Consider the following 23,140-nt stretch of genomic DNA (forward strand, 5'->3'; position numbering starts at 1 on the left):
CTCTCCCATGCATTTGAAGGGAAAAGCTCACCAGCAGTCCAATTGCATGATATATACTCCTAAAAGGAGCATGGTATTTTAAAATAGCACGTATCAAAATTGCAACTTTGTTTTAGAATTGCTTATTTTTCTGTGATAAAGACATCAGCATTCACTTAAAAGAAAAATATCTAAGTGTCTGGTTTGATGATACAAAGTTTTTTTTTTTTCCAGTAAGCAATGGAATGTAAATTATCAAGAAAAAATAAATCTGAACTTAAGTTATTATAATATACAGACATATCTACAGCAAACTAGATTTAATGTCTTCCAAAGACTGCAAAATTCAAGTCACTTTATGCAAAGGAGACTAAGGAAGTAAGTATGAATGAAAATGGGAAACCAAGCTAAATATCACTACTTCTTGTTTACTTAACAATCATTGTATAATTTTGTCTCCAAATGGTGTCGCCTGGGGATCTGAGGAAGCACAGTCTAACTCATGTGGTTGTAACAGGACATTATTTATTTATAACCTATTTAATTTTGCCTCTGTAAGAAAAAAAATCATCATTGAAAACTTGATTTCCTTTTTCCCCCATAACTGTCAAAGAGAATGAAAAATATAATGAACAAAATTAAAAGGAGTAAACAAGATTTAAAGCGACAGAAAAATTGTGGAAATATGTTCGTTATATTTAATGAAACTTTAGCCTTTTAAAGATGAAATTCCAGCCTGTCCAATGTCTAAACCAAGAATAATCAAGGACAATCATGACAAGGATAAGGTCATGAAACCATATTAAAGTAACTGTGAACCTTAGGAATACTATTTATGCATGAAACAATTATAATTAGTTAATGGATATTAATTAGGGTATTTTTCCTTTGTGCTAATTGTTTTTCTCTTTTCTCTTTCTTATTTGATTTATTATATTTAGCAACATGCTACTACTCCTGCAAGTACTGAACAAGCATGAGATTTGAATATTATACTCCTAAATAAATGAATTGCTCAATCTCCTATGACCATCTATACATACTCCATCTTCAAAAAGTACATCAATATTATATCATTAAGGAGATAGTGACCTTCTCTTCTTCAATATGCATAACATTTTTGGACAATGCAATTGTGGCATTGGCATTCATTTCCATGAAGAAAAACTTTGCAGTTCTACGGCATTCATCATTTGACAAATGCAAGTATTTTCCTTATCAATCAGCTATTATTGAACTTAATAGCAGTGCCGGTGGAATCCTTAAGGGGCCATTAAATTTCTGAAGAAGAAAGCTAAGATGAAGGACATGCCACTCCGAATTCATGTGCTACTTGGCCTAGCTATCACTACACTAGTACAAGCTGTAGATAAAAAAGTGGATTGCCCACAATTATGTACATGTGAAATCAGGCCTTGGTTTACACCCAGATCCATTTATATGGAAGCATCTACAGTGGATTGTAATGACTTAGGTCTTTTAAATTTTCCAGCCAGATTGCCTGCTGACACACAAATTCTGCTCCTACAGACTAACAATATTGCAAAAATTGAATACTCCATAGACTTTCCAGTAAACCTTACTGGCCTGGATTTATCTCAGAACAATTTATCTTCAGTTACCAATATTAATGTAAAAAAGATGCCTCAGCTCCTTTCTGTGTACCTAGAGGAAAACAAACTTACTGAGCTGCCTGAAAAATGTCTGTCTGAACTGAGCAACTTACAAGAACTCTATATTAATCACAACTTGCTTTCTACAATTTCACCTGGAGCCTTTATTGGCCTACATAATCTTCTTCGACTTCATCTCAATTCCAACAGATTGCAGATGATCAACAGTAAGTGGTTTGATGCTCTTCCAAATCTAGAGATTCTGATGATTGGGGAGAATCCAATCATCAAAATCAAAGACATGAACTTTAAGCCTCTTATCAATCTTCGCAGCCTGGTTATAGCTGGTATAAACCTCACAGAAATACCAGATAATGCCTTGGTTGGACTTGAAAACTTAGAAAGTATCTCTTTTTATGACAATAGGCTTATTAAAGTGCCCCATGTCGCTCTTCAAAAAGTTATAAATCTCAAATTTTTGGATCTAAATAAAAACCCTATTAATAGAATACGAAGGGGTGATTTTAGCAATATGCTACACTTAAAAGAGTTGGGGATAAATAATATGCCTGAGCTTATTTCCATCGACAGTCTTGCTGTGGATAACTTGCCGGATTTAAGGAAAATAGAAGCTACTAACAACCCTAGATTGTCTTACATTCACCCCAATGCATTTTTCCGACTTCCCAAGCTAGAATCACTCATGCTGAACAGCAATGCCCTCAGTGCCCTGTATCATGGTACCATTGAGTCTCTACCAAACCTCAAGGAAATCAGCATACACAGTAACCCCATCAGGTGTGATTGTGTCATCCGTTGGATTAATATGAACAAAACCAACATTCGATTTATGGAGCCAGATTCACTGTTCTGCATGGACCCACCTGAATTCCAAGGCCAGAATGTTCGGCAAGTACATTTCAGGGACATGATGGAAATTTGCCTCCCTCTTATAGCCCCTGAGAGCTTTCCTTCTAATCTAAATGCAGAAGCTGGGAGTTATGTTTCCTTACACTGTAGAGCTACTGCAGAACCGCAGCCCGAAATCTACTGGATAACACCTTCTGGTCAAAAACTCTTGCCTAATACTCTGACAGAAAAGTTTTATGTCCATTCTGAAGGCACACTAGATATAAGTGGCATAACCCCAAAAGAAGGGGGTTTATATACTTGTATAGCAACTAACCTTGTTGGTGCTGACTTGAAGTCTATTATGATCAAAGTGAATGGTTCTTTTCCCCAGGATAACAACGGATCTTTGAATATTAAAATAAGAGATATTCGGGCCAATTCGGTTCTGGTGTCTTGGAAAGCAAGTTCTAAAATCCTCAAATCCAGTGTTAAGTGGACAGCATTTGTCAAGTCTGAAAACTCTCATGCTGCCCAAAGTGCTCGAATTCCATCTGATGTCAAGGTATATAATCTTACTCATCTGAACCCATCAACTGAGTATAAGATTTGTATTGATCTCCCTACCATCTATCAGAGAAACAGAAAACAATGTGTAAATGTCACCACAAAAGCTTTGGATCCTGATCAAAAAGAGTATGAAAAGAGTAACACCACAACAGTTATGGCCTGCCTTGGAGGACTTCTGGGGATTATTGGTATGATATGTCTTGTTAACTGCCTCTCTCAAGAAATGAACTGTGATGGGGGACATAGCTATGTGAGGAATTACTTACAGAAACCAAGCTTTGCATTCAGTGAGCTTTATCCACCTCTGATAAACCTCTGGCAAACAGGCAAAGAAAAAGGTACATCACTGGAAGTGAAAGCAACTATTATAGGTGTGCCAACAAACATGTCCTAAAAACAACCAACTAAATCTACTTCAAAGAAAAGCTCAAGACTGCAGTTGTGCTTAAAAAAAAAAAGGCAGAGAAACATTACTTTCTCAAAAAGAAGTTTAAGCTTCACCAATGCTGCTTCTGACAAATGGAAATATGTGCAAGTTCAGCATTTTAATTAACTGGCTTCAAGGAGTACTGTGGCAACCAAATAAAATAACTCCATTTTCTAGAACCTTCATGTAACTTTTATGTCTGGACTACAGTTAACGTGGACAAAAACATTTCTGTATTTTTTTTAAGTCTATAAGAGTAGTTGAACTGAGCAATACCTCCTCCTGTGTTGTATTACACATATTAGCCACGAGTTTTTGCAGTGACCAGATAAACTTGAATTGACACGTGGTGTAATAAAATGGTCAAATTCTGTAGAGTAGACACAGTGAGTATGTGGACCTCTTTTATAAGGAAAAATACATTTTGGATTAAAATCAATTGCTTTTGTCTTGTTTTTGTTTCTAAATAAAGAATAATTTCTGGGAAATATCATCTGACCAGGTATCATTTAAATGACAAAGTTTTAAAAAGTGTTTTTCTATAATGGCATTTGGAATGCTAAGAGTAAGACAGTTTTATTAGGTATGTAACTACATGTTTATAATACACAAAATGGATTTTCAAATGCATTTTATCAATATTAAAAGACAATAATAATACTGTATTTAACCCTTTAACTATTGACAGAAACAAATCCCCTAGAAAATTATGTATTCGCTTAAAGATTTTCTTTTCTCAACAAGCAGCTTTTAGAGTGGATTTAATTATTAGGTTCAGAGAACATAAATCCAGTATCTTAGCAACTGGAAGTCTTACTTCAATAATTAGTGGTAGCTAAGCTTTAGGCTATTTGCTTTGCAGAAAAATATTGCCATATTTCAGTAGGACTTATGATCTAGGTATAATGTTAAACCTCTCTGTGATAAACACTTATGAGCTTCACTGAAATAATAAGCAAACAACTTAATAATTTACTATGTTGCAAACATGGCAAGGAAATATGACCCATCTTAAGACTAGGATTTTAGAATTTCACTATAAAATATGTAACATTTATAGAAGTTTATCAGGTTCAAGTTTCTGAAATTCTCCCTTTTATTAAGTTAACCTCAGTATAAAAATAACGTCATTCAGATAATTTTAGAGTTCAATAAAAATTAAAGAGGAAAGTTTTATTAACTAAAAAAAGAGCTTCTGAAAATAATTTAAAGTAAAAAAAAAATTAAGTGCAGTCCTCTATGACTACATTTAAGGCACCTGAATACTGCAGTTTAAAAGATTGTGAATCATTGAATTGAAGTGACAAGAACATTATTAGCTGTTTAAAAGTCTTATGTAGAAAATGTAAGGTTTCACTTGGAAAAAACTAAAATTTTTTTGTGGATTTTAGTCATTTTTATAAACAAAACTCCATAATCCTGCAAAAATAAATGTATTTTTATACAAAAGAAACATCTTGGAACAATTTTAAAAAACCTAGGATAATAAGCCATAGTTTTGCTAGGCAATCACTTATCTCTTCAAAGCTACAGGTTTCCATGTTAATTGTCATTGTGCCTGTTGATAAGTGTTTAACTTTTCTACAGTAGCTTGTTGCATATTATCAACATGTCACTGGCCTACAAATATTTCTAGCACTGTAGTCATATGAATTTATTTAATGTTACACATTTCTTTTTTGATACCATTGACAATTTGTAATTAAATCCTGTTTTTGACAATGTGTAAGGTAATTGTTATGAACTCCTTAAAATGAAAGGACAAACTGTGTTAATTTTAACACAACCAAAATATATAACTTGCTAATTCAATGTGTTTCCCAAACACAAATTTTACAACCTGATGAATCACTATCACACAGAGGCTGACATTAGAATTTATCAGCCAGACATGCTCATACATCATGAGAGGTTTCAGCACCACGGACAGAGCTTTTTAGAGCTCAGCTATTTGTCAAAAATATAGGAGCTGAAATATGACCTATTAGGATGCAGGCATCTTGTAGGTCAGCAAGAACTTGAGCAAGTATCTTGCATGTTTCTATTAAACCTATCTGCATGAAAAACCATCATAAACATACTATAAAACTGAGAATCTATTTCAAGCTACATATTCCTTTTAAATTTATGAAATAAGTACTCTGAATAGACGTCTAGTACTGAGCAATGAAATAAAGTATTTTTGCTATAGCTAAATAAATATAGATGCTTAAAGAAAATCAAGATCCTATTTGATTAAATTTTAATTCAAATTGATGGCAAAAGAGAAAAGACATTTGCTTCAATAATGGGAACAGTATTTCATATTCCCTATGTTACCTCCTGAATCTCACATAAAATTAACTATGCATTGGTCACAATACTCAAACTGTATAGCTTAGAATTCTGTGATACCTTATGGATCCACCTGGTGCAATAAATGAATTTACCTGTAACACATAAAACCATAAAGTTTATTCCTTTATGAATACCGACTAATCTGCTCACCTTGTATGGAAGAAACCACCTTTTCACAAAAATGATTTTAGAGGAATTACATATTTTATAATTCATACTACAAAATAAAATTCAAATTTTAGGAAAATAAGCATACCCAATTGAATAAAAAAATATATAAAAACAGTGTGGAATAAAACTTCTAATTGTCAGTAAAGCCGAGCAGCAACATGTTGTCAGTCACATGCTAACTATTTTGCCTAAAAAGAAATGAAATAGATTTAAGGCACATGCATCGGTCTTTTTATACTTATTTCAGTGCTTAAGTTTTTGTTATAACTAGACAAAAAGTTTTTAAGCAAAACTACATATGAACAAGCATAAGTTGAAAAAGATAATTCCTTAGTTTTTTCATTTGTTTATATTCAAGAAATTTGTATTGGAAGGCTGTTTGTCACTGGAAACACAGGTGAACAAATTACCCACCATCTATAGATGAATATTCTACTGGATTATATTCTGCTTTATTTTCTTTATCAATGTTTTCACAAATAAGTGTGTTTCTTACAAAGTTCCAGCTTTCATCCATATTTTCACAGAATATCACAGAAATTACTCAAAAAAAATCACAAGATTTTTTTTTTCATGGCTACAATGTTTTACTTAACACAATATGTTGACATAAGAAATTGATTCAAATTTATTATTGATCTTATTATGTGTATCTATAGAAGCTAGCCTAATACTATCCTTAGACTAGTTAAATTGAAGACATATCTATTTACCATAAATTATTTCTAGGCATAAAGATGTGAATAACTGTTAGGTTTCCTCCCCTGTTTTAAACTCAGAGAAGTTGGTCACCCAAGAAAATGGGAAGTGAAATTCAAAAAGGTAACCTAACAGCGATGAAACATTTATACATTCTACCAGAAGCAGCACATTACTTTAACCACACTAACTCTCACAAGATCTAATAACTATGAATAAAAACCTTAAAATTACATAGATTGGATTTTTAGATAAAAAAATCAAAAGTTATATGTCAGAAATTAGTAAGGCAAACAAAAACAACTAAAAGTTTAAAAATTTGCTAAAGAAAGGAAAAATTCCACTAAAATATTCCTGCAGCTATCACAAATATCAGGAAATAATTCTAATTGTATATGTCACAATTAGATGGAAAATAATGAATAGTAATTGTGGTTACCTTTTCTTTAATCCAATCTTATTTTATTTTCAAATTTCCGAAGACAAATTATAACAAATTAGCATAAGTTTTTGTGAAGGATATGGTTACCACTGATATGTGGTAACTATATCAAGGACCCCAAATTGCCATTTTTTGGAAAATTAAACAGAAAAGACTACAATGATCTTTTCTTTCAGGTGGTACTTTTTCACCCCTGGTTATACAGCCTCTACCTTCTATAATATCATTTTGCCCTAATGCATTGCTAACTAGGTCGTTGCTGGGGAGAACTGTAGCATTGTAGTGAAATGAATAGCCAAGCCTAGAATCAAAATGCTACAATCAGTATGATGGAGTTCGGGAAAAAGAAAGAAATTGACTCCAGCTTCAACACAGTAGTGGCTGCTTTGATGTGTTCATTTGAAAAGTGAGAACTTTACTGTTAAGAGTGACCACAGTCTAGCTTTATCTTACATCTATGAAACAAGGAGAAAATAAAAATGATATTTTTACACAGGAACGAAGCACAAATTCAGATTTAACACTTATAAACCACACATCCAATCTTAAAAAAAATATTAGGAGAGAAATTATAAAGGAGAATATTCCAGCAAAATAGAAATTATTTCTAAAATCTGGCCTAAAGATTTAATTTTATATATATATACATATATATATACACACACACACACTATACACGCACACACAAAAGTGCTCATGAATTGAGTAATAAGCATTCAGTATTCCCAGGTGAGACAATACCATAGGAAATAGAATGTGATTCCTTTTCATTTGCACTGAAAATAAAGAAGCCCAAAGAGATATAAATTTACCTATTCTAGGTCACTTGATGTATACCTCAGAAGGCTCTTAACTCATCTCTGAAATAAGCCACATAGTGTATACCAAGAGATTAAATGCCTCACAGATACATCAATAGGACTGTCTTTTAAGAGCAAACTGAGGTCTTTGAGTAAGTAATACATTCAGAGAAAATATCATATATGATTTCAAAATGATTGGGAAGTGGCCCACAGTAACAAAGCATAGCAAAAAGAATTATGGTTGACCTTAGTACGCTTTTTAGAAGAATAACCTCACAGTACTTTGTTTGTTTATATTTATCTTTTCTAACTCTTATATATCTTTAAGAAACTAATGGCATTTTGCCACCACTGTAAGAAAAATCTAGCTTCTCATTAAAACATATGGTTCAGTGTCTGTATTTATTGATTCAAAATCCAATTGCGATACCCCTTTATAATGTTTACCAGCCTCTGGAACAAAAATGGAGTAAGCTTGGGACATAAATTGACCCTCCTAATCCTCGCATTGAGAGAATCAGAGTGTAATAAAATAACCTCCCTGTCATTTGTGGTTCCCAACTCAAGGCTGGTAAAGACAGAAATGGTTCTTAAAGCATCAGAGCTGCCATTATTAAAGCAATATAGCTAAACACACCAAAACAGTTCCTCAAAAGAGTACTACATAAAAATTGAAATTCGTTATCAGAACTGGGAGTAAGGTGAGATACTGCTAGAAAACATTCCTTTAATAATGGTTGCAGGGAAGAGTCACGTATTCAATAAAGTACAAGAAATCATGTCTCCAAAATAACTTTAAGGTCCTAAGCTTCCCATCCCTGTTTGCTAGTCAGTTAATCAATAAATCAACATTCTAGTATATAATTTTCTTTTTTTTTTTTTTAGACAGAGTCTCACTGTGTTGCCTGGGTGAGTGCCGTGGCGTCAGCCTAGCTCACAGCAACCACAAACTCCTGGGTTCAAGCAATCCTCCTGCCTCAGCCTCCCGAGTAGCTGGGACTACAGGTGCAAACCACCACATCCAACTACTTTCTTTCTATTTTTAGTAGAGATGGAGTCTCGCTCTTGGCTTAGGCTGGTTTCAAACTCCTGACCTTGAGCAGTCCTCCCACTTCAGCCTCCCAGAGTGCTAAGATTATAGGCATGAGCCACAGCGCTCGGCCCAGTTTTCATATTAAACCATTTATATTATCATGGTTATAAAAAGTATATGTATATACAAAATGCATGCATTTATATAATTATGTGATACTAACAAGCCAATTCAAACTCATGAGAGTAAAAAAATTTCTTCAAACCATGGATATGATGTAGAAAAAGTGTACAAATGGTGAGAAACAAAATATTTCTACTAATGTCCTTATTCATACAAATCAGTAGGAATTAAATGCCTGCAGTGAAAAAAATGAATCACATCAAAAATAACCCGTTGAAGCTAAGGCAAATTAAGTTTTCCCTCCAGCAGATTTTGTGTCACTACAGGATCAGTCCTAAAGTGACAGTGCAATGCTTTAGATATTTTCGTGCCACACAAAGTGCATAGCAATCGATCATTATTAGCCTATTATATTTGAATAAATATGCATTCATATTTACTTGAGTAGCAAAATAAAAACTAGAAAAAAGAGAAAAAACGAAGTAAGGAGAAAACAGTTACTAAATTTTGAGTATGTGCCATGCTAACAATTTGCTATGGTCTTAGGAAATTTACTCCAAATCTATAGGAGAAGGAACATGGGAAAAATAAACATCTACCATCTTACTATGTGCCAGGCATATTGATAGGGATAGTAAATCTCTCTCTCTAAATATACAATATGTAATATATGCAAGTATTTATTATATAAGTCAATTTGTTCACTGCTCGTGAAATCCCAATTAGTTTAGTATTAACATTACGATTTTATCTATGAGTCAGAGAAGTATTTTTCCCCAAAGGTAGCAATAATGATAATATGGAAGCAGAAAAACCAAATGATACAACACCAAGAGAGAGCATAAAACCCAAGTACATTATAAGCATGCCATAACCCACAAAATAACTAATAGGTGATTTTTTGGGAGGGGACAATCCATCTGTAGTACACTAGATTCATTAATAGCACCTATTATCTTCTAATTATCCCCATCAATATGTTCTTGAATAATATTCCTATTTCAGTTTTACATCAGGAATTGGGGATAATGAGAACCCCCATTTGTCATCCTTCAGTTACTACTTCCTTGCCAAAGATAGAGGATTGGTTTGTCAAAAAAGGAAAAGCTATGCATATTTACTAAGTACCAACAGATGCAAGACTAGGGACATTTAAAAGACCTTTTCTGTAATTACTTCCATGGATCCTCCATTTCACTGTCCCAATCTATAAAGCTCTCCTCTCCTCCATCCCACTAAAGAAAAGCAGAGGACATCAATTACCTATTTAACCTGCTTTCTACCCATCAGATTATGTTTATCATGCATAATAACCCAGCCTTAGAAGGCCCATCCTGCATAAAGAGTAAGGTTGGGGAAACAAAACCTTCCCCACCTTTGAGCTCTGTCAACAGCCCCACCCTTGTGAGTACTGACAAAGCAGGTATTGAAAACTCAGAACACTACCTTAACACCAACAGCTCTGAGAGTCAGAAATCACTGTGCTCTGATAAGTTTGTCTTTGTTAGCTGACTTGTCATCTATTGTAAACATTGGGTTCTCAGGAGTTCTAATGTATGAATTTTACACTGTAGTTCTAGAGAACAAAATTATTTAATATAGACAACATGGATTGTGTATTGATAAATGAGGTAGCAAACGTTTGGGGGATGGTTACGCTTGAAGTTCTGACTCCAGCAGGGGGGCATGGGCAATATATGTAACCTTAACATTTATACCCCCATAATATGCTGAAATAAAAAAATATATTAAAAAAGATTAAATAAAAACTTGACACCAAACTTATCCATGTGATGAAAAACTATAGGCGCTCATATAGAAAGTTGGTCATCTATACTTTGCAGAAGAAACAAGGTAGTTCTTTAAAAAAAAATACTTTCATAGATTAATGAGGTTCTATGGAATTAAACTAACATGCAGAAATAACTTTATATGTAAAGAAGTTCTTCAATATTCAATGAGTAGTTATTTTTGCTTGAAAATATTTAAAAGTCACTATACTGGCCCATGTTCTCATTCTAAATGATATGCCATCACCTTAGGTTTTGTTTTTGCTTTTGTTTTCCCAATGAATAATTTGCATGGGAGAGCTTTTTCCAAAGGAAATAACGGCAAAGTTTTTAAGCAGGGAAGGAAGGAGTGAACGATGCTTTATTGACACACTATTTATTGAGGAGCTATGATGTACCAGACAAAATCTTAGCTACTATAGATTCAACATCGACAGTGATAGGCAAATCATGTGATATCATACAACTTATAGTGAAAAGGTAGATACCAACCAATGAATCGAGCAATGCAATATAGGGTAATACAATTATGACAGGCACAGGGGTAGCTTACACATATCTGGGGGATGGAGTGTTATTTTAAAGCAACCCAGAAATTCTTCTAACTCACAACTGAAACAATATTTACACAATATCACCCCCAATTAGAAGGCAGAGAAATGTGAGGAGTAGACTAGAGATGGCATGAAGATGACAATAGGCTGAAGAATTTTATTAGCAGAGTGCTGAGTAACTGGGAGAAAGTTCTGAAGAAGGAAAAAAGAGGAGCTGGCTTCAGAAAGAAAAACAGGAGGATGTGTAAAAACCAAACTTAACTTTTTACTCAACATGGTAGAAACTACAGGATCCCAGGAAAAAATGCTATGCCAAATTTAAAACACCAGAACTAATTTATAAGGCTACAAAAGTTAGTTTTCCATATTTCAATCCAGTCTCCCTCTGTAGTCCAGCCCCATCTTGCATCTAATTCCTAGTTCTCCATAGTTAGGAATATGAGAAATCCAACATAAAAGACAAAAGGAAATAGACATAAGCACACTCTATACCAGGTGTCCTCAAACTACGGCCCGCGGGCCATATGCAGTAATTTTTGCCTGTTTGTTTTCTTTATTTCAAAATAAGATATGTGCAGTGTGCATAGGAATTTGTTCATAGTTTTTTTTAAACTATACTCCAGTCCTCCAATGGTCTGAGGGACAGTGAACTGGCCCCTGTTTAAAAAGGTTGAGGACCCCTGCGTCTATACCCTCTTGGATCTTCCCTAATCTGAAATCACACACACGCACACACGCACACACACACACACTCTCTCTCTCTCAACACCCTCACAGGCATACACTGAGATATATACCCTTTATCTTCAGGGTTATTAAAATAGAATATTTGTTAGATATCCTAATTTAAGGTATTTTAAAAATACATGAAATTAGAAGAGAGTCAAAATGGCATTCCAGTTCTCCACTGTCTCCTCAAAGGTCAAATAAATGAAAGAGATCCTAGGTATTCTGAGTAGTTTTGTATATAAAAACCCAAATGTAATGTAAAATTGTGGCCTGTCTTTGAATTTAAGACTGACCTAGTTCTATTTCCACTGTCAACTATTTCTCTTTCAGAAATTTCACAAATATGTTACATAGAGTTTAATAAGTATATAAGTATAAAAATAGATATGGGAAAACCAGGAAAAAGCACTGCGTTTCATTTCTTTTGGACTATATTTTGTAAAATACCAGATATACTTCTAACTACCTGGATTTTATAAATATCATTTTCTTCAGATAATATAAAAAAATTGTCTCCATTGTGTTTCCAGTTGGGACCTTCAACTCAAGACAACTAAATATAGAAAAGAATATTTATAGAAGTACTAACCCACATAAATAAGATATCCATTCTGCATTTTCTATAGTCTCTCACTATTATACTCCCTTCAAAAGTTTTAAGATTGTCTAATATAAAGGAGTCTAGTATACATGATTAGAGTAATAAGTGTATTGTGTCAGAAGATTTTAAAGCTCAATTTTGAAGATGCATTTCTAAAGCATTCTATCCCCCTTCGATTATAGAAAACATAAAAATTTGGAGAGAGTTTTGCTATTAAATTTTCCCAAGAGTGTTTCAAGGAAATATGGTACAAATATTATTAAAATATGAATTGTTATTTTTCAATTCTTGATTATTATTTTGTTTAAAAACTTTTGAAGATTTTCACCTGAAACCAAGGAGAAAATTCTAAACAAAAAATAAATTGAATAAAAGAGCATCTGTCTTCCTATGCTATTCAAGATACTGGTGTCTGGGTATACCCAGAAAGACTTCTTTAATGTCCTGATGCTAGCTCCTCATTTTGTGGAGAAGATTCCACCTCACCATGGCAGATGTATCTGTTCCATTTCACTATGATATACATAATAGAAAAGAACCATGTAGCCTTTTAGACAAAATGTTTACTATTATAAATAAATGTAATAACAGAGTGATTTCATTTCATTGGTAAGGGAATTCTGCCCTAGCACTAGGCTGTAGTGCTCAAACAAACTACTACTCAGTGTGAATACTCAAACACCAGGTAGAATATGCATGTAACTCGGCACAAACTGTCATCTCATTCCAGAAAAAATAATCATGTTTTAGCTTCGCTGAAGCCAGAAGATATAAAATACCTGAATATCTATGAGACCATCAGCCCCTGATTTTGAAACTAAAATTAAATCTTAAAATTATGAGGACATCATAAAACACTACTGATCACACATCTTAAAAGATCTTTAGGATCTTTTAAAGGACTTTCTTAAAGAACTTTTTAAAGATATACGACTTAAAGGACTTTTTAAAGATATAAGACCTTCTCATATATATCTGGCATTTGATTATATTATTCATACCTAGTTTGTGATATCAGAAAAATTATGCTAACTGACCCTGATGAATTATTGGTCATGAGGAAGGACCTAAATAAAATTATCAAGTTTTCAAATCCAATGAATCTCTCTACTGTTCCAAAATGAGCACTGTAAAACAACTGTGGGTGCCTTTTCAGCAGTGATAGGTCTATCAATAAAGATTTTTGCTATATTGGGAAAAAGCCAGCCCTGTGGTCTTTAAATACTCTGGCTTCAGAAAGGAGTTTTTATATTAAACCTCTTCCAAAATCTCTTTGACTTGAAATCCCAACCTTATCATCATGACATCACATTACTGTTTTAAAATATATTATTTTAAAATAGGAAATAATTTTGATACTATTTTATCTTCATATACTTTATTGTACAAGTAATATGTGTATATATAAAATGAAGATCCAGCAACCCCACTACTAGGTATTTACCCAAAGGAAAAAAGCCATTTTATCAAAAAGATAACTGCACTCAAATGTTTATTGGAGCACAATTCACAATCACAAAGATGTGGAATCAACCCAAGTGCCCACCAATTCATAAGTAGATTAATCAAATGTGGTATATGTATACCATGGACTACTACTCAGCCATAAAAAATGATGAACGAATACCTTTTATAACAACCTGGAAGGAACAGCAGACCATTGTTCTAAGTGAAATATTGCAAGAATGGAAAAACAAACACCACATGTACTCACTATTAAATTGCAACTAACTGATCAGCATTCCTGGGCACACATGGAAGTAAAACTCAATGGAAATCTAGCAATTGGAAGGGGGGGAGAAGGGAAGAATGGATGAGTTAAACCACACCTAACGGGTACAAATGCTATCTGGGTGATGAGCACACTTATAGGTTTGACTTAAGCTGTACAAAAACAATACATGTAACCAAAACATCTGTACCCCCATAATATTCTGAAATTAAAAATAAAATAAAATCAAGAACATACAGAAAAGCTGTATGTTCTATCTCACATTCTCCCTGTCCTCCAAATACACTCTTACAAAAGCCCGTCATTCTGTCTTCAACAAACTTTGTTAAATCTCTGACTCCACTATTTTCACTCTTAATCCATACAAGAGCTGCCCACACTGTGACAGTGGCATCAATGACCACCAATCTCAGACTAAAAGGCATCTTCAGTGATCATCCTGTCATGGCCTAACACAGCCCCCAAATTTCCCAGCGACATGACCAACAAATGTGATCATTCTCTAGGAAGGTCAGTCCCTAATATGTCAGCCTATTACATTTTTGACAAGCTCCAGGAGCAAGCAGATTTTCCCCCCTCATGTTAAACCCAAGACAATTGTTTATTTCTAACCTTTACTAGTTTTATTTTAGGAAGCAAAAAAGAGTAAATTTAATCTATGTCCCATAGGGCAGCCCAGCAAGTTGCTGATTATGCTAGGTTGACCCTAAGCTATCTTTGCTTCACACTGAAGAAACCCATGTCCTTAGAGCAATTCAGGTCACTATTCTTTGGCCATAACCCAAGTAACTAAATCTCTCTTGAAATACAGTATGAGAAACTGAATGCAATCCTCCAGGTGTGCCAATCTCTAATCTCGTTATTTGGTTGGAAAGTAATGTTAACCAAATTCCTAGACTATTTTCAAATTGAAGCAGAGCCAACTCTAGGCAGAGGAAGGTAATTATACCTGATGCCAAATGATGTCATTAAGAGCGTCATCAATGTTATTATCACCATCAATGAATACATGCTAAGCATTAGCAGACATATAAATTCATTTAACCTCTATGAGGAAGACTCTATCAGTAACCCTATTTTATATTATAGGTTAAAAAAAATTAGCTTAAGGAAGTTTAAGGAACTAACCAAGACATCACTAGCAAGTTTTTAGGGGCAGTAGTGAGAGAGATTTGGTTTCCCCGTAAAACAAATTGACAGATTGTTAGCTTGCTAACACCTACTGTAAATCTTGGAATTTCTCATACATATTATTATGACCTCTTAGACAAACATCATTCAGCAGGTAGCAGGGTCTTATGATAACTTCTTAGCATCAGTGATTATCATAAGAGCAAGAGAATTAGGAGTGTCTATAGCTAGAAATCATCTTTCATTGATTACATTCATTCTGAAGTCTGACATAAACTAAGAACTGGAACATGGAGGCAGAACAATTCCACCTCATCAACACCATGGTCATTAGAGAAACCAATAAGGGTACAAAGCTTTCAGTAGCAACCAGAAAGACAACATCAGGTGATAGAAAACAAAACTAGTGAAAGGTATTCCCAGTGACCGCACATCCTGGTTATTTTATTGTTCAAGTTATTAACAGAAGTCAAACACCACCATGAGTTTATAGGATTTTGGGGAGGTAGAATACAGATTAACCAAAATTTGTATTCACCTAGACACTTGGCTTCTAGACCTTTTTTTAAACTAAGTCCCATATTAAAATAAATATAGCACATTACAATACACACACACATTTCAAAAAATAAAATATTCTTACTTTGTACAACGTATGCTGTTTTCTGTTCTATTCTAGTTTCTGATTATTCTTTATGCTCCCATGATCTAGTAATTGATTTCATTAAATACAAATGAGTCATGACCTACAACTTGAAAACATTGAGCATCATCTACTGGTATAATCATGCTCAGAAATCAAAAGTCAAGGAATGACTGTGGGATTGCCATTGAGCTCCTCTTGTCTGTAGTGATTAATCTTAATTTTAATATTGCTTTTATTAACTCCCAGATAAATGGAAAATAGAAGAGAGGAAAAGATGGCAGTAGCAGTTGTAAAGAGGTGTGCCGTGAAGTTGGACAGGAAGGTGAACATGTTATAAGTATCCTGAGGTTTACAGAAGTTGAATAACTTGGCCAACAGGAAGCTATGTTGGGATTAATACAATCAAATATGTGTAACTCAAAGGTTCATAATTTTTCCACAGGTTACAGAATGGCCTACAGAAATCTAATTGATGTCTCTGAAGTCCATCAGTCAAAATTACAGTAAGACTTGCAAAAGGTAGAAAAATCTTAAAATTATTAAATCAGGAGATTTTCAGATAAACTCCTTACGTATTTCTAAGCAAGTGTCTCCATTGGTAGATTCCATGGTTTTCATCTGGGAATGTTCTTGAGCGTCATTTAAAGAAAGGAGTAGAGTATTAGTTTCCCAGGACTGCTTTAAGAAAGTACCACTAACTGGGTGACTCAAGAGAGAAATTCATTCTCTCACAGTTCTGAAGGCTAAAAGTTTGAAATCAAGGAGTTGGCAAGGCCATGCTCTCTCTCAAGACTCTAGGGAAAAATCTTTCCTTGAATCTTCCTAGCCCCTGTTGGTTACCAACAATTCCTGGCATACCTTGGCATCATTTCACTCTCTGTCTCCATCATTGACCCATGGTCTTCTTCCTTTGTCTCCGGGTATCTGTGTCCAAATCTCCCTCTCTCCTCATAAAAAAGCATCAGTCATTTGATTAATTTCAGTATGACCTCATCTTAATTTGATTATATCAGAAAAGACCCTATTTCAAAAATAAAGTCACATTCAGAGGTATTGGAGGTTACAACTTGAATGTTTCTTGAAGGAGTACAAATCAACCCATTACAAACAGAAATGCATAAATCTGGATGTCAGCTATATATAGTCTTTGTTAAGTTGGAATGTTGCAGAGGTATGGTGGGTTAGTTTGATTTCTAGTGGCAAAGGGTTTGGTGGAACTATGATAAACTTCCTTCACCTCAGTTCTTTGGCAGCATTTACAGTGGTATGACAAAAAATAAAATTAATTTTCAAGAGGACTCACTCCATACCCAATTTACACTAATTAACCTGTTGGAAGAACCATTTAGATGCCTTACAAAAATGGTTTGAAATAAAGAATATTTTAATCAGTGTGTATTTTGTTGCTGATGATTCATTTTACCATTTCCTAATCATGGAGAAAAAAGATGATGTTAAGCCAGAATCACAATTTTCTATCATGTAAAACAAAATTTATACAACACACTGGCATATTGGTTTATATACTTAGAAAGATCATTTTTTTTTTCTATTTCACACTTTCAGACCACAACGCTTAAAGTAAGAAAAGGCAAATGTAATCAAGCTTGATAAGCCAAGAAGCAGAGTAAATGATAGGAAAAAAAATAATTTGATTTGAGGGTAAAGATATTAAATTACCACCTCAATGCTCTGAATGATAAAAGCATAGTCAAAAACAGTTCGGCTTCTTAAAACCAAGTTGTATTTCAACAGCTATTTGAAAGAAGAACAGAAATTATTGTTGGTTTGTTGTGAAAAGTTGAATTAGTTAAGAAAATACATATTTTTAAATCTCATTCTGTTAGAATACAGATAGATTCACCCACCTTTGTATAAACATACTTTAAAATACAAAAAGGTATTACATTAATTTTTTGAATATGTTTACTGAATATGGATAATGTTATAGTGCATAGAGCAGGGGTCCTCAAACTTTGTAAACGGGGCCAGTTCGCTGTCCCTCAGACCATTGGAGGGCCAGACTATAGTTTTAAAAAAACTATGAACAAATTCCTATGCACACTGCACATCTTATTTTGAAGTAATAAAATGGGCAAAAACACCCGCATGTGGCCCATGGGCCATACGTAGTTTGAGGACACCTGGTCTAGAGTAATCTTGATGCTTTTGTTCTACTGTAAGAAACAAGGTCCCTTTAGCTAAAGGTTTTCTACTTTTGTCTCCCCAGCACTTGCACAACTAAGGTGACAGTCTCATAAAGAAAATAATCGCAGGCACTCACTTTGTCCACTGACTTGGCGTCCCTCCAGCACCGACACTTCATGCCCTGCATTAAACTCCAGGGACCACAGGATCAAAGTTAGAAGGAAACAGTGCGCCATTCTGTTTAGTTGTGGCAGCTACTTTTTACTACACAGGCAATATAACTCATTGTTTCTTATATAACTGCTTAACCCATTTTAAATTTTAATAGCCATCCACAAACAAACAAATGGCACCACTTGTTCCAAGTTAGGTGTAACTTATAGATAAAACCCTGCAAAATGACTCATAATCAAAATAGTCCTGTAAGAAAAGTGAAGAAGACATTTCTAGAAAATGATTAGATATAAGGTTCTACCCAATATAGTCTCTTATTTTTTAACAAATTCAGCTGAAGTCATATTTGGTTCCTATGAACAAAAAAGTATAGTTGTTTTGCCAAAAAAAATCCCAAAAATTATTTGGTCATTTGCCTGGATTTTCCAGGCATTTGTACATCTTCCAGTAATGTAACTTACTTATAAAACCCTTTAAGGCAACAGACAATTGTTTCCAACTAGAAAGGAAAAATATTGAAAATTAGAGGCATCCAAAGACCACAAATACAAAGGAAAATACCACACTAATACATGTTTTTTTAGTTTACATGATTTTTAAAATCATCTCCATTGATCTCGTTATTTAAAATTCTATTTGGCTTTGTGAGAATAAACTAACAAATGAATATGATGTTCATTTGATATCTATTATTTCACCAATAGAATGGATAAGCATAGAATTTTATCTTTGCCCTACTTACACTGTACAATGAGGAAAAATTTTGGAACTGAGCTAATAAAGCACTAAATTAAGACACAATTTTAGTGTTCTGGGAATCTCAGTGGCATTATTACCCACAGGCAAAAATCCTAAATGATTCTACAAACAGGTAATGAACTATAACAATGGCCAGAGATTGGACCAGGTTGATATTTCTTTGTTCAGTATGTATTTACTAAGAAACTAAAATGTTAGAAAGCTTCAGAGAATACAAAGATACAAAGAGATGCACCCTTCCCTGCAAGAATTTAGAGAATTATCTATGGTGGTGAAAACTATGAAGGAAGAAAGAGAAGAAAAAAATGCTATATAACAATTAAGTAGCTTCCAAACATATTTTTGGTAAATTTCGAAGAGTAATAATTAGGCTAATCCTGATGTGCAGGTTAATAATCTTTTCCATCTAGAAAGTTATTCTATAACAGAATACACATTAAATATTGTCTATTCACTTTATTAAAATACCAATAAATCTCCATTTCTTCAAGGAGAAATAAAATACATTTTCCTCTGAATTAAATATCCTATTTTGAGTTAGGAAAAGAAAACACTTAAAATGTATTTTGCCTGCTGGAAATTTGGTTCACCTCACAATTTCCTAGCAAAAGGAAAAAACTAGGATAATTCTTTCTCTGACAAGATTGCCTATACTGGTGGCAAAGCTACTTCAAAAACTGAACCTCTAATTTTATTTCTACAGTTACTTCCTAGCCTTCTGTTGTCTCATCTTCTAAACCACAGTTACAATTCAATTTCCTACTTACATTATTTTGTTGGAGCTCAATGAATAGGAGTGAAAACAAAACAACAACAACAAAAAAACAGCAGACAAGAAAGAAAGAAGAGAGATACAGAGGAAACCAACCAACCAAAAAAAAAAGTAAAATGGGACTAAAAGTCAAGGTAAGAAAAAACGGACAGGAAAAAAAAAGATTTGGAAAGAGAGATTGAGATTCAGGGAGATTAGAGAGGACAAAGCTGCCTTTTCCCCTTGAAGTGTTAGCTTATTTTCCCTCATTCAATGTTGGCTTGTGTCTATGATCACCTGCTCTCTACTGCCCTGTAAAAAATTGGCTGGCAAGGGCAGATATGACCTGAAGTAACAGTGACCTGGCTAATATGAACCTTTTGGACAAGACCATGTATTCCTGAGCCCAGGTGTGTCAAAACCGCTTGTATATCCAACCTCCAGGGTTATGAAACCAAAATGAATTTCAAAGTAGTGGGTGCCTTTCAACATACTATACTTCATTTAATATTACATTTGTTACTGGACAAACAATAACAATTTGGAACAAAAGTTATGAGAAAACTAAGAAATATAATCGGGCAGGGATAAATAAACTACCAGATCTAAGCCATTTTGGCCAGATGGCGTTTTGCAATTTTGGAAATATCTGAACTTCTCACAAATGTCACAGGGTGTGAGAATTGAAAAACATTTCCATCTGCCCAAACTAAAGGAACTATTGCTCCTCATTCAGGCAAATGATAATCCCATGCTGTTCTCCAAGTTATTAAGACTGGCCGCTTGAGAAGAAAAACTGTCTATTTTCCCCCTGAAAGGGTAATTCTAAAGCCACGTCGATAAATGGCTGAGTGACAAAGCAAATAAAAAATGAATACCTCTGAGAGAGTTGCTGGAAATAGTCTCTTCCTGATTACTCTGCTTAGGAAAGTATCTGTGAGACACAGTACAGAACTGGGTGATAAAATAATGTGAGAATCATGGAATAACATGCATTTTTAAAACTGAGAAATCTATGGTTACTCGGTGGCAGAGCCAGGACTAGCACTGAGATCTTCCGATTGCAATGGTCTCTACCCTGTGCGTTAGTGTATGTTCTCATGTGGTTGAGAAATGAAGAAAAGTAAGAGAGATATAGGTAACATTAACTCAACCATTTCTTTTTCTGGTATTACCACCACATTCCATACCTTTTACTAAAAGCAAAGTAAAGGGATTTACTAGAAGTCTCTCTCATTATCTCCAAATTCTATGATTTTAATATACATATAACTCGGCTGAGGAGCTTGTTAAACTACAGACAATGATTAAGTCATTTCTAACAAGCACCTAGGTGATACCAATTATTTGGGTCTAAGAACCACAGTTTGAGTAGCAATGCTTTAGAGTATATTAGCCCTGCTATAAAAGTGTGCAAACTGGAGGATATGTACTCAAACTAGGCAAATAACCTTAGCATATTTCTTAAGTTTTACAGTCCATGATTTGAACACAAGTTCCTCACTAGAGAAAGCAAAATACCACCCAAAAGGAGAGAAACAGGCATCGCAAGTCAATGCTCTACAAACAATTCATGGACTAGTTGACTCACAATTGACCAGCTTCACTATATCAAATTAGCTGTCAATAAAAAGGTCACAGAGTAGTGGGGAGCTGCAATGCAACTATATTCCAATGCTTCTATTCTGATGCTAATTCCACCTGGCATTTTGCAATATATTTCAATATATTCTGATGCCAACTACAGGGAGTTAGTGAAGACTGCACAATTTAAGGACTGAGTGTTTCACTTCAGAAGCCAGCCTCAAATGAGGTCCTCAGGCCACCAGAATTTCTGTTCAAATGTTTACAAATTTGGGTGCTTTCAAGACCACGCTTGAGTTTGATAACTCAATAGAATGATTCACAGAACTCAGAAAAGTGCTATAATTAAGATTATAATCTTATCATAAAGAATACAAACTAGGTCAACCAAATAAAAAGACACATAGGATAGATCTTGGAAGGTCCCAAATACAGAGCCTTCTGTGCCTTCTCCTCATAAATAAAGGTATGGCCTCCTCCTCCCAGCACATCAATGTGTTCCCCAATCAGGATGCTCCACTGAGCTTCAGTGTTCAGAGTCTTTATGATAGAACTCAATGTCCAGCCCACTATTCTTTTCTTAGCAGTCAAGAGATTGGGCTGATATCATGTGGCTCAAAGCCCCAAAACTCTAATCACAAGGTTGTTCTTTCCAACATGATCAGCCCTTATCCTGATGCTATCAAGGAGCCGACATGAGTCACCTTGTTAACATCATCTCAGGTGTGAACCAAGAGGTTCATGACTAACAAAGACACTGCTGACCATGCCAGGAACCCAGGAAAAAGATTAGCTGCAATGTTTATTACATAGCAGGTTCCATCTATTCTATTTGGTGACTTTCACTGTTTTTTCTTATATTTTAACAGAAAAAAAAAAGATCCTTACTAAGAATACATTCAGAGAGGTAGAGGTCACCAAAGACAGGAAGTAAAACTTAAAACTTGTCTGGTTCTTAAGAAAATTGGCAAAATATATGTGACAAATTACCGTATCTTTCCAGGGTTTAGTTTACTCTCCTATATTAATGAGAGATTGGATTGGATGATCATCTTAGTACTTCCTGGCTCTAACATCCTATAATTCTACAAGTTCAGAAAATCAACATCATTTGCTGAATTATAGAGTGATTTTGTCAGCTGCAAAAATTATCACCTCTTGATTGATAAAAATGAAGATCATAAAAAGTATCTTTGTGGTAATTACAGGAATGTGATAATCCAACAACTGGTCAAATGATTTTTGTGAATAATGGTTATAGTATCAGCTTGTCCTGAGGTGCATATTTTGCTAAGCCCACTTCCCTAAGTTCTCTTTTTTCACTGATTTAAAAAACTAAATATTTGGAGACTTTTTGATAAAAGAAATTCCCACTAGAGTTATGTGACATCTCATTGTGATTTTGATTTGCATTTCCCTGATGATTAGAGATGTTGAGCAGTTTTTCATATATTTGTGGCCATTAGCCTAGTCTTCTTTTGAAAAGTTTCTGTTC

At 34.3% G+C, this 23,140-nt stretch overlaps 2 protein-coding genes across 3 annotated transcripts in view; one reads left to right on the plus strand and one right to left on the minus strand.

The window, feature by feature from the left end:
• Nucleotides 1–7,719, plus strand: part of LRRN3 (leucine rich repeat neuronal 3) — a 37,517-nt gene extending 29,798 nt beyond the window's left edge. The window contains exons 2-3 of one of the 2 annotated variants that reach the window (XM_012745696.3): nt 214–357; nt 921–7,719. In XM_012745696.3, the coding sequence (XP_012601150.2) occupies nt 1,279–3,405 (2,127 nt within the window). In that variant the 5' untranslated portion in view covers nt 214–357; nt 921–1,278 and the 3' untranslated portion in view covers nt 3,406–7,719. The remainder of the gene's footprint in view (nt 1–213; nt 358–920) is intronic. The other variant, XM_012745689.3, reaches the window with a different exon arrangement.
• Nucleotides 1–23,140, minus strand: part of IMMP2L (inner mitochondrial membrane peptidase subunit 2) — an 841,176-nt gene that overhangs the window by 447,782 nt on the left and 370,254 nt on the right. The gene's annotated exons all lie outside the window — the stretch shown is intronic.

Source organism: Microcebus murinus, chromosome 9 (assembly GCF_040939455.1).
Source record: "Microcebus murinus isolate Inina chromosome 9, M.murinus_Inina_mat1.0, whole genome shotgun sequence".
In the NCBI taxonomy this organism is placed as follows: domain Eukaryota; kingdom Metazoa; phylum Chordata; class Mammalia; order Primates; family Cheirogaleidae; genus Microcebus; species Microcebus murinus.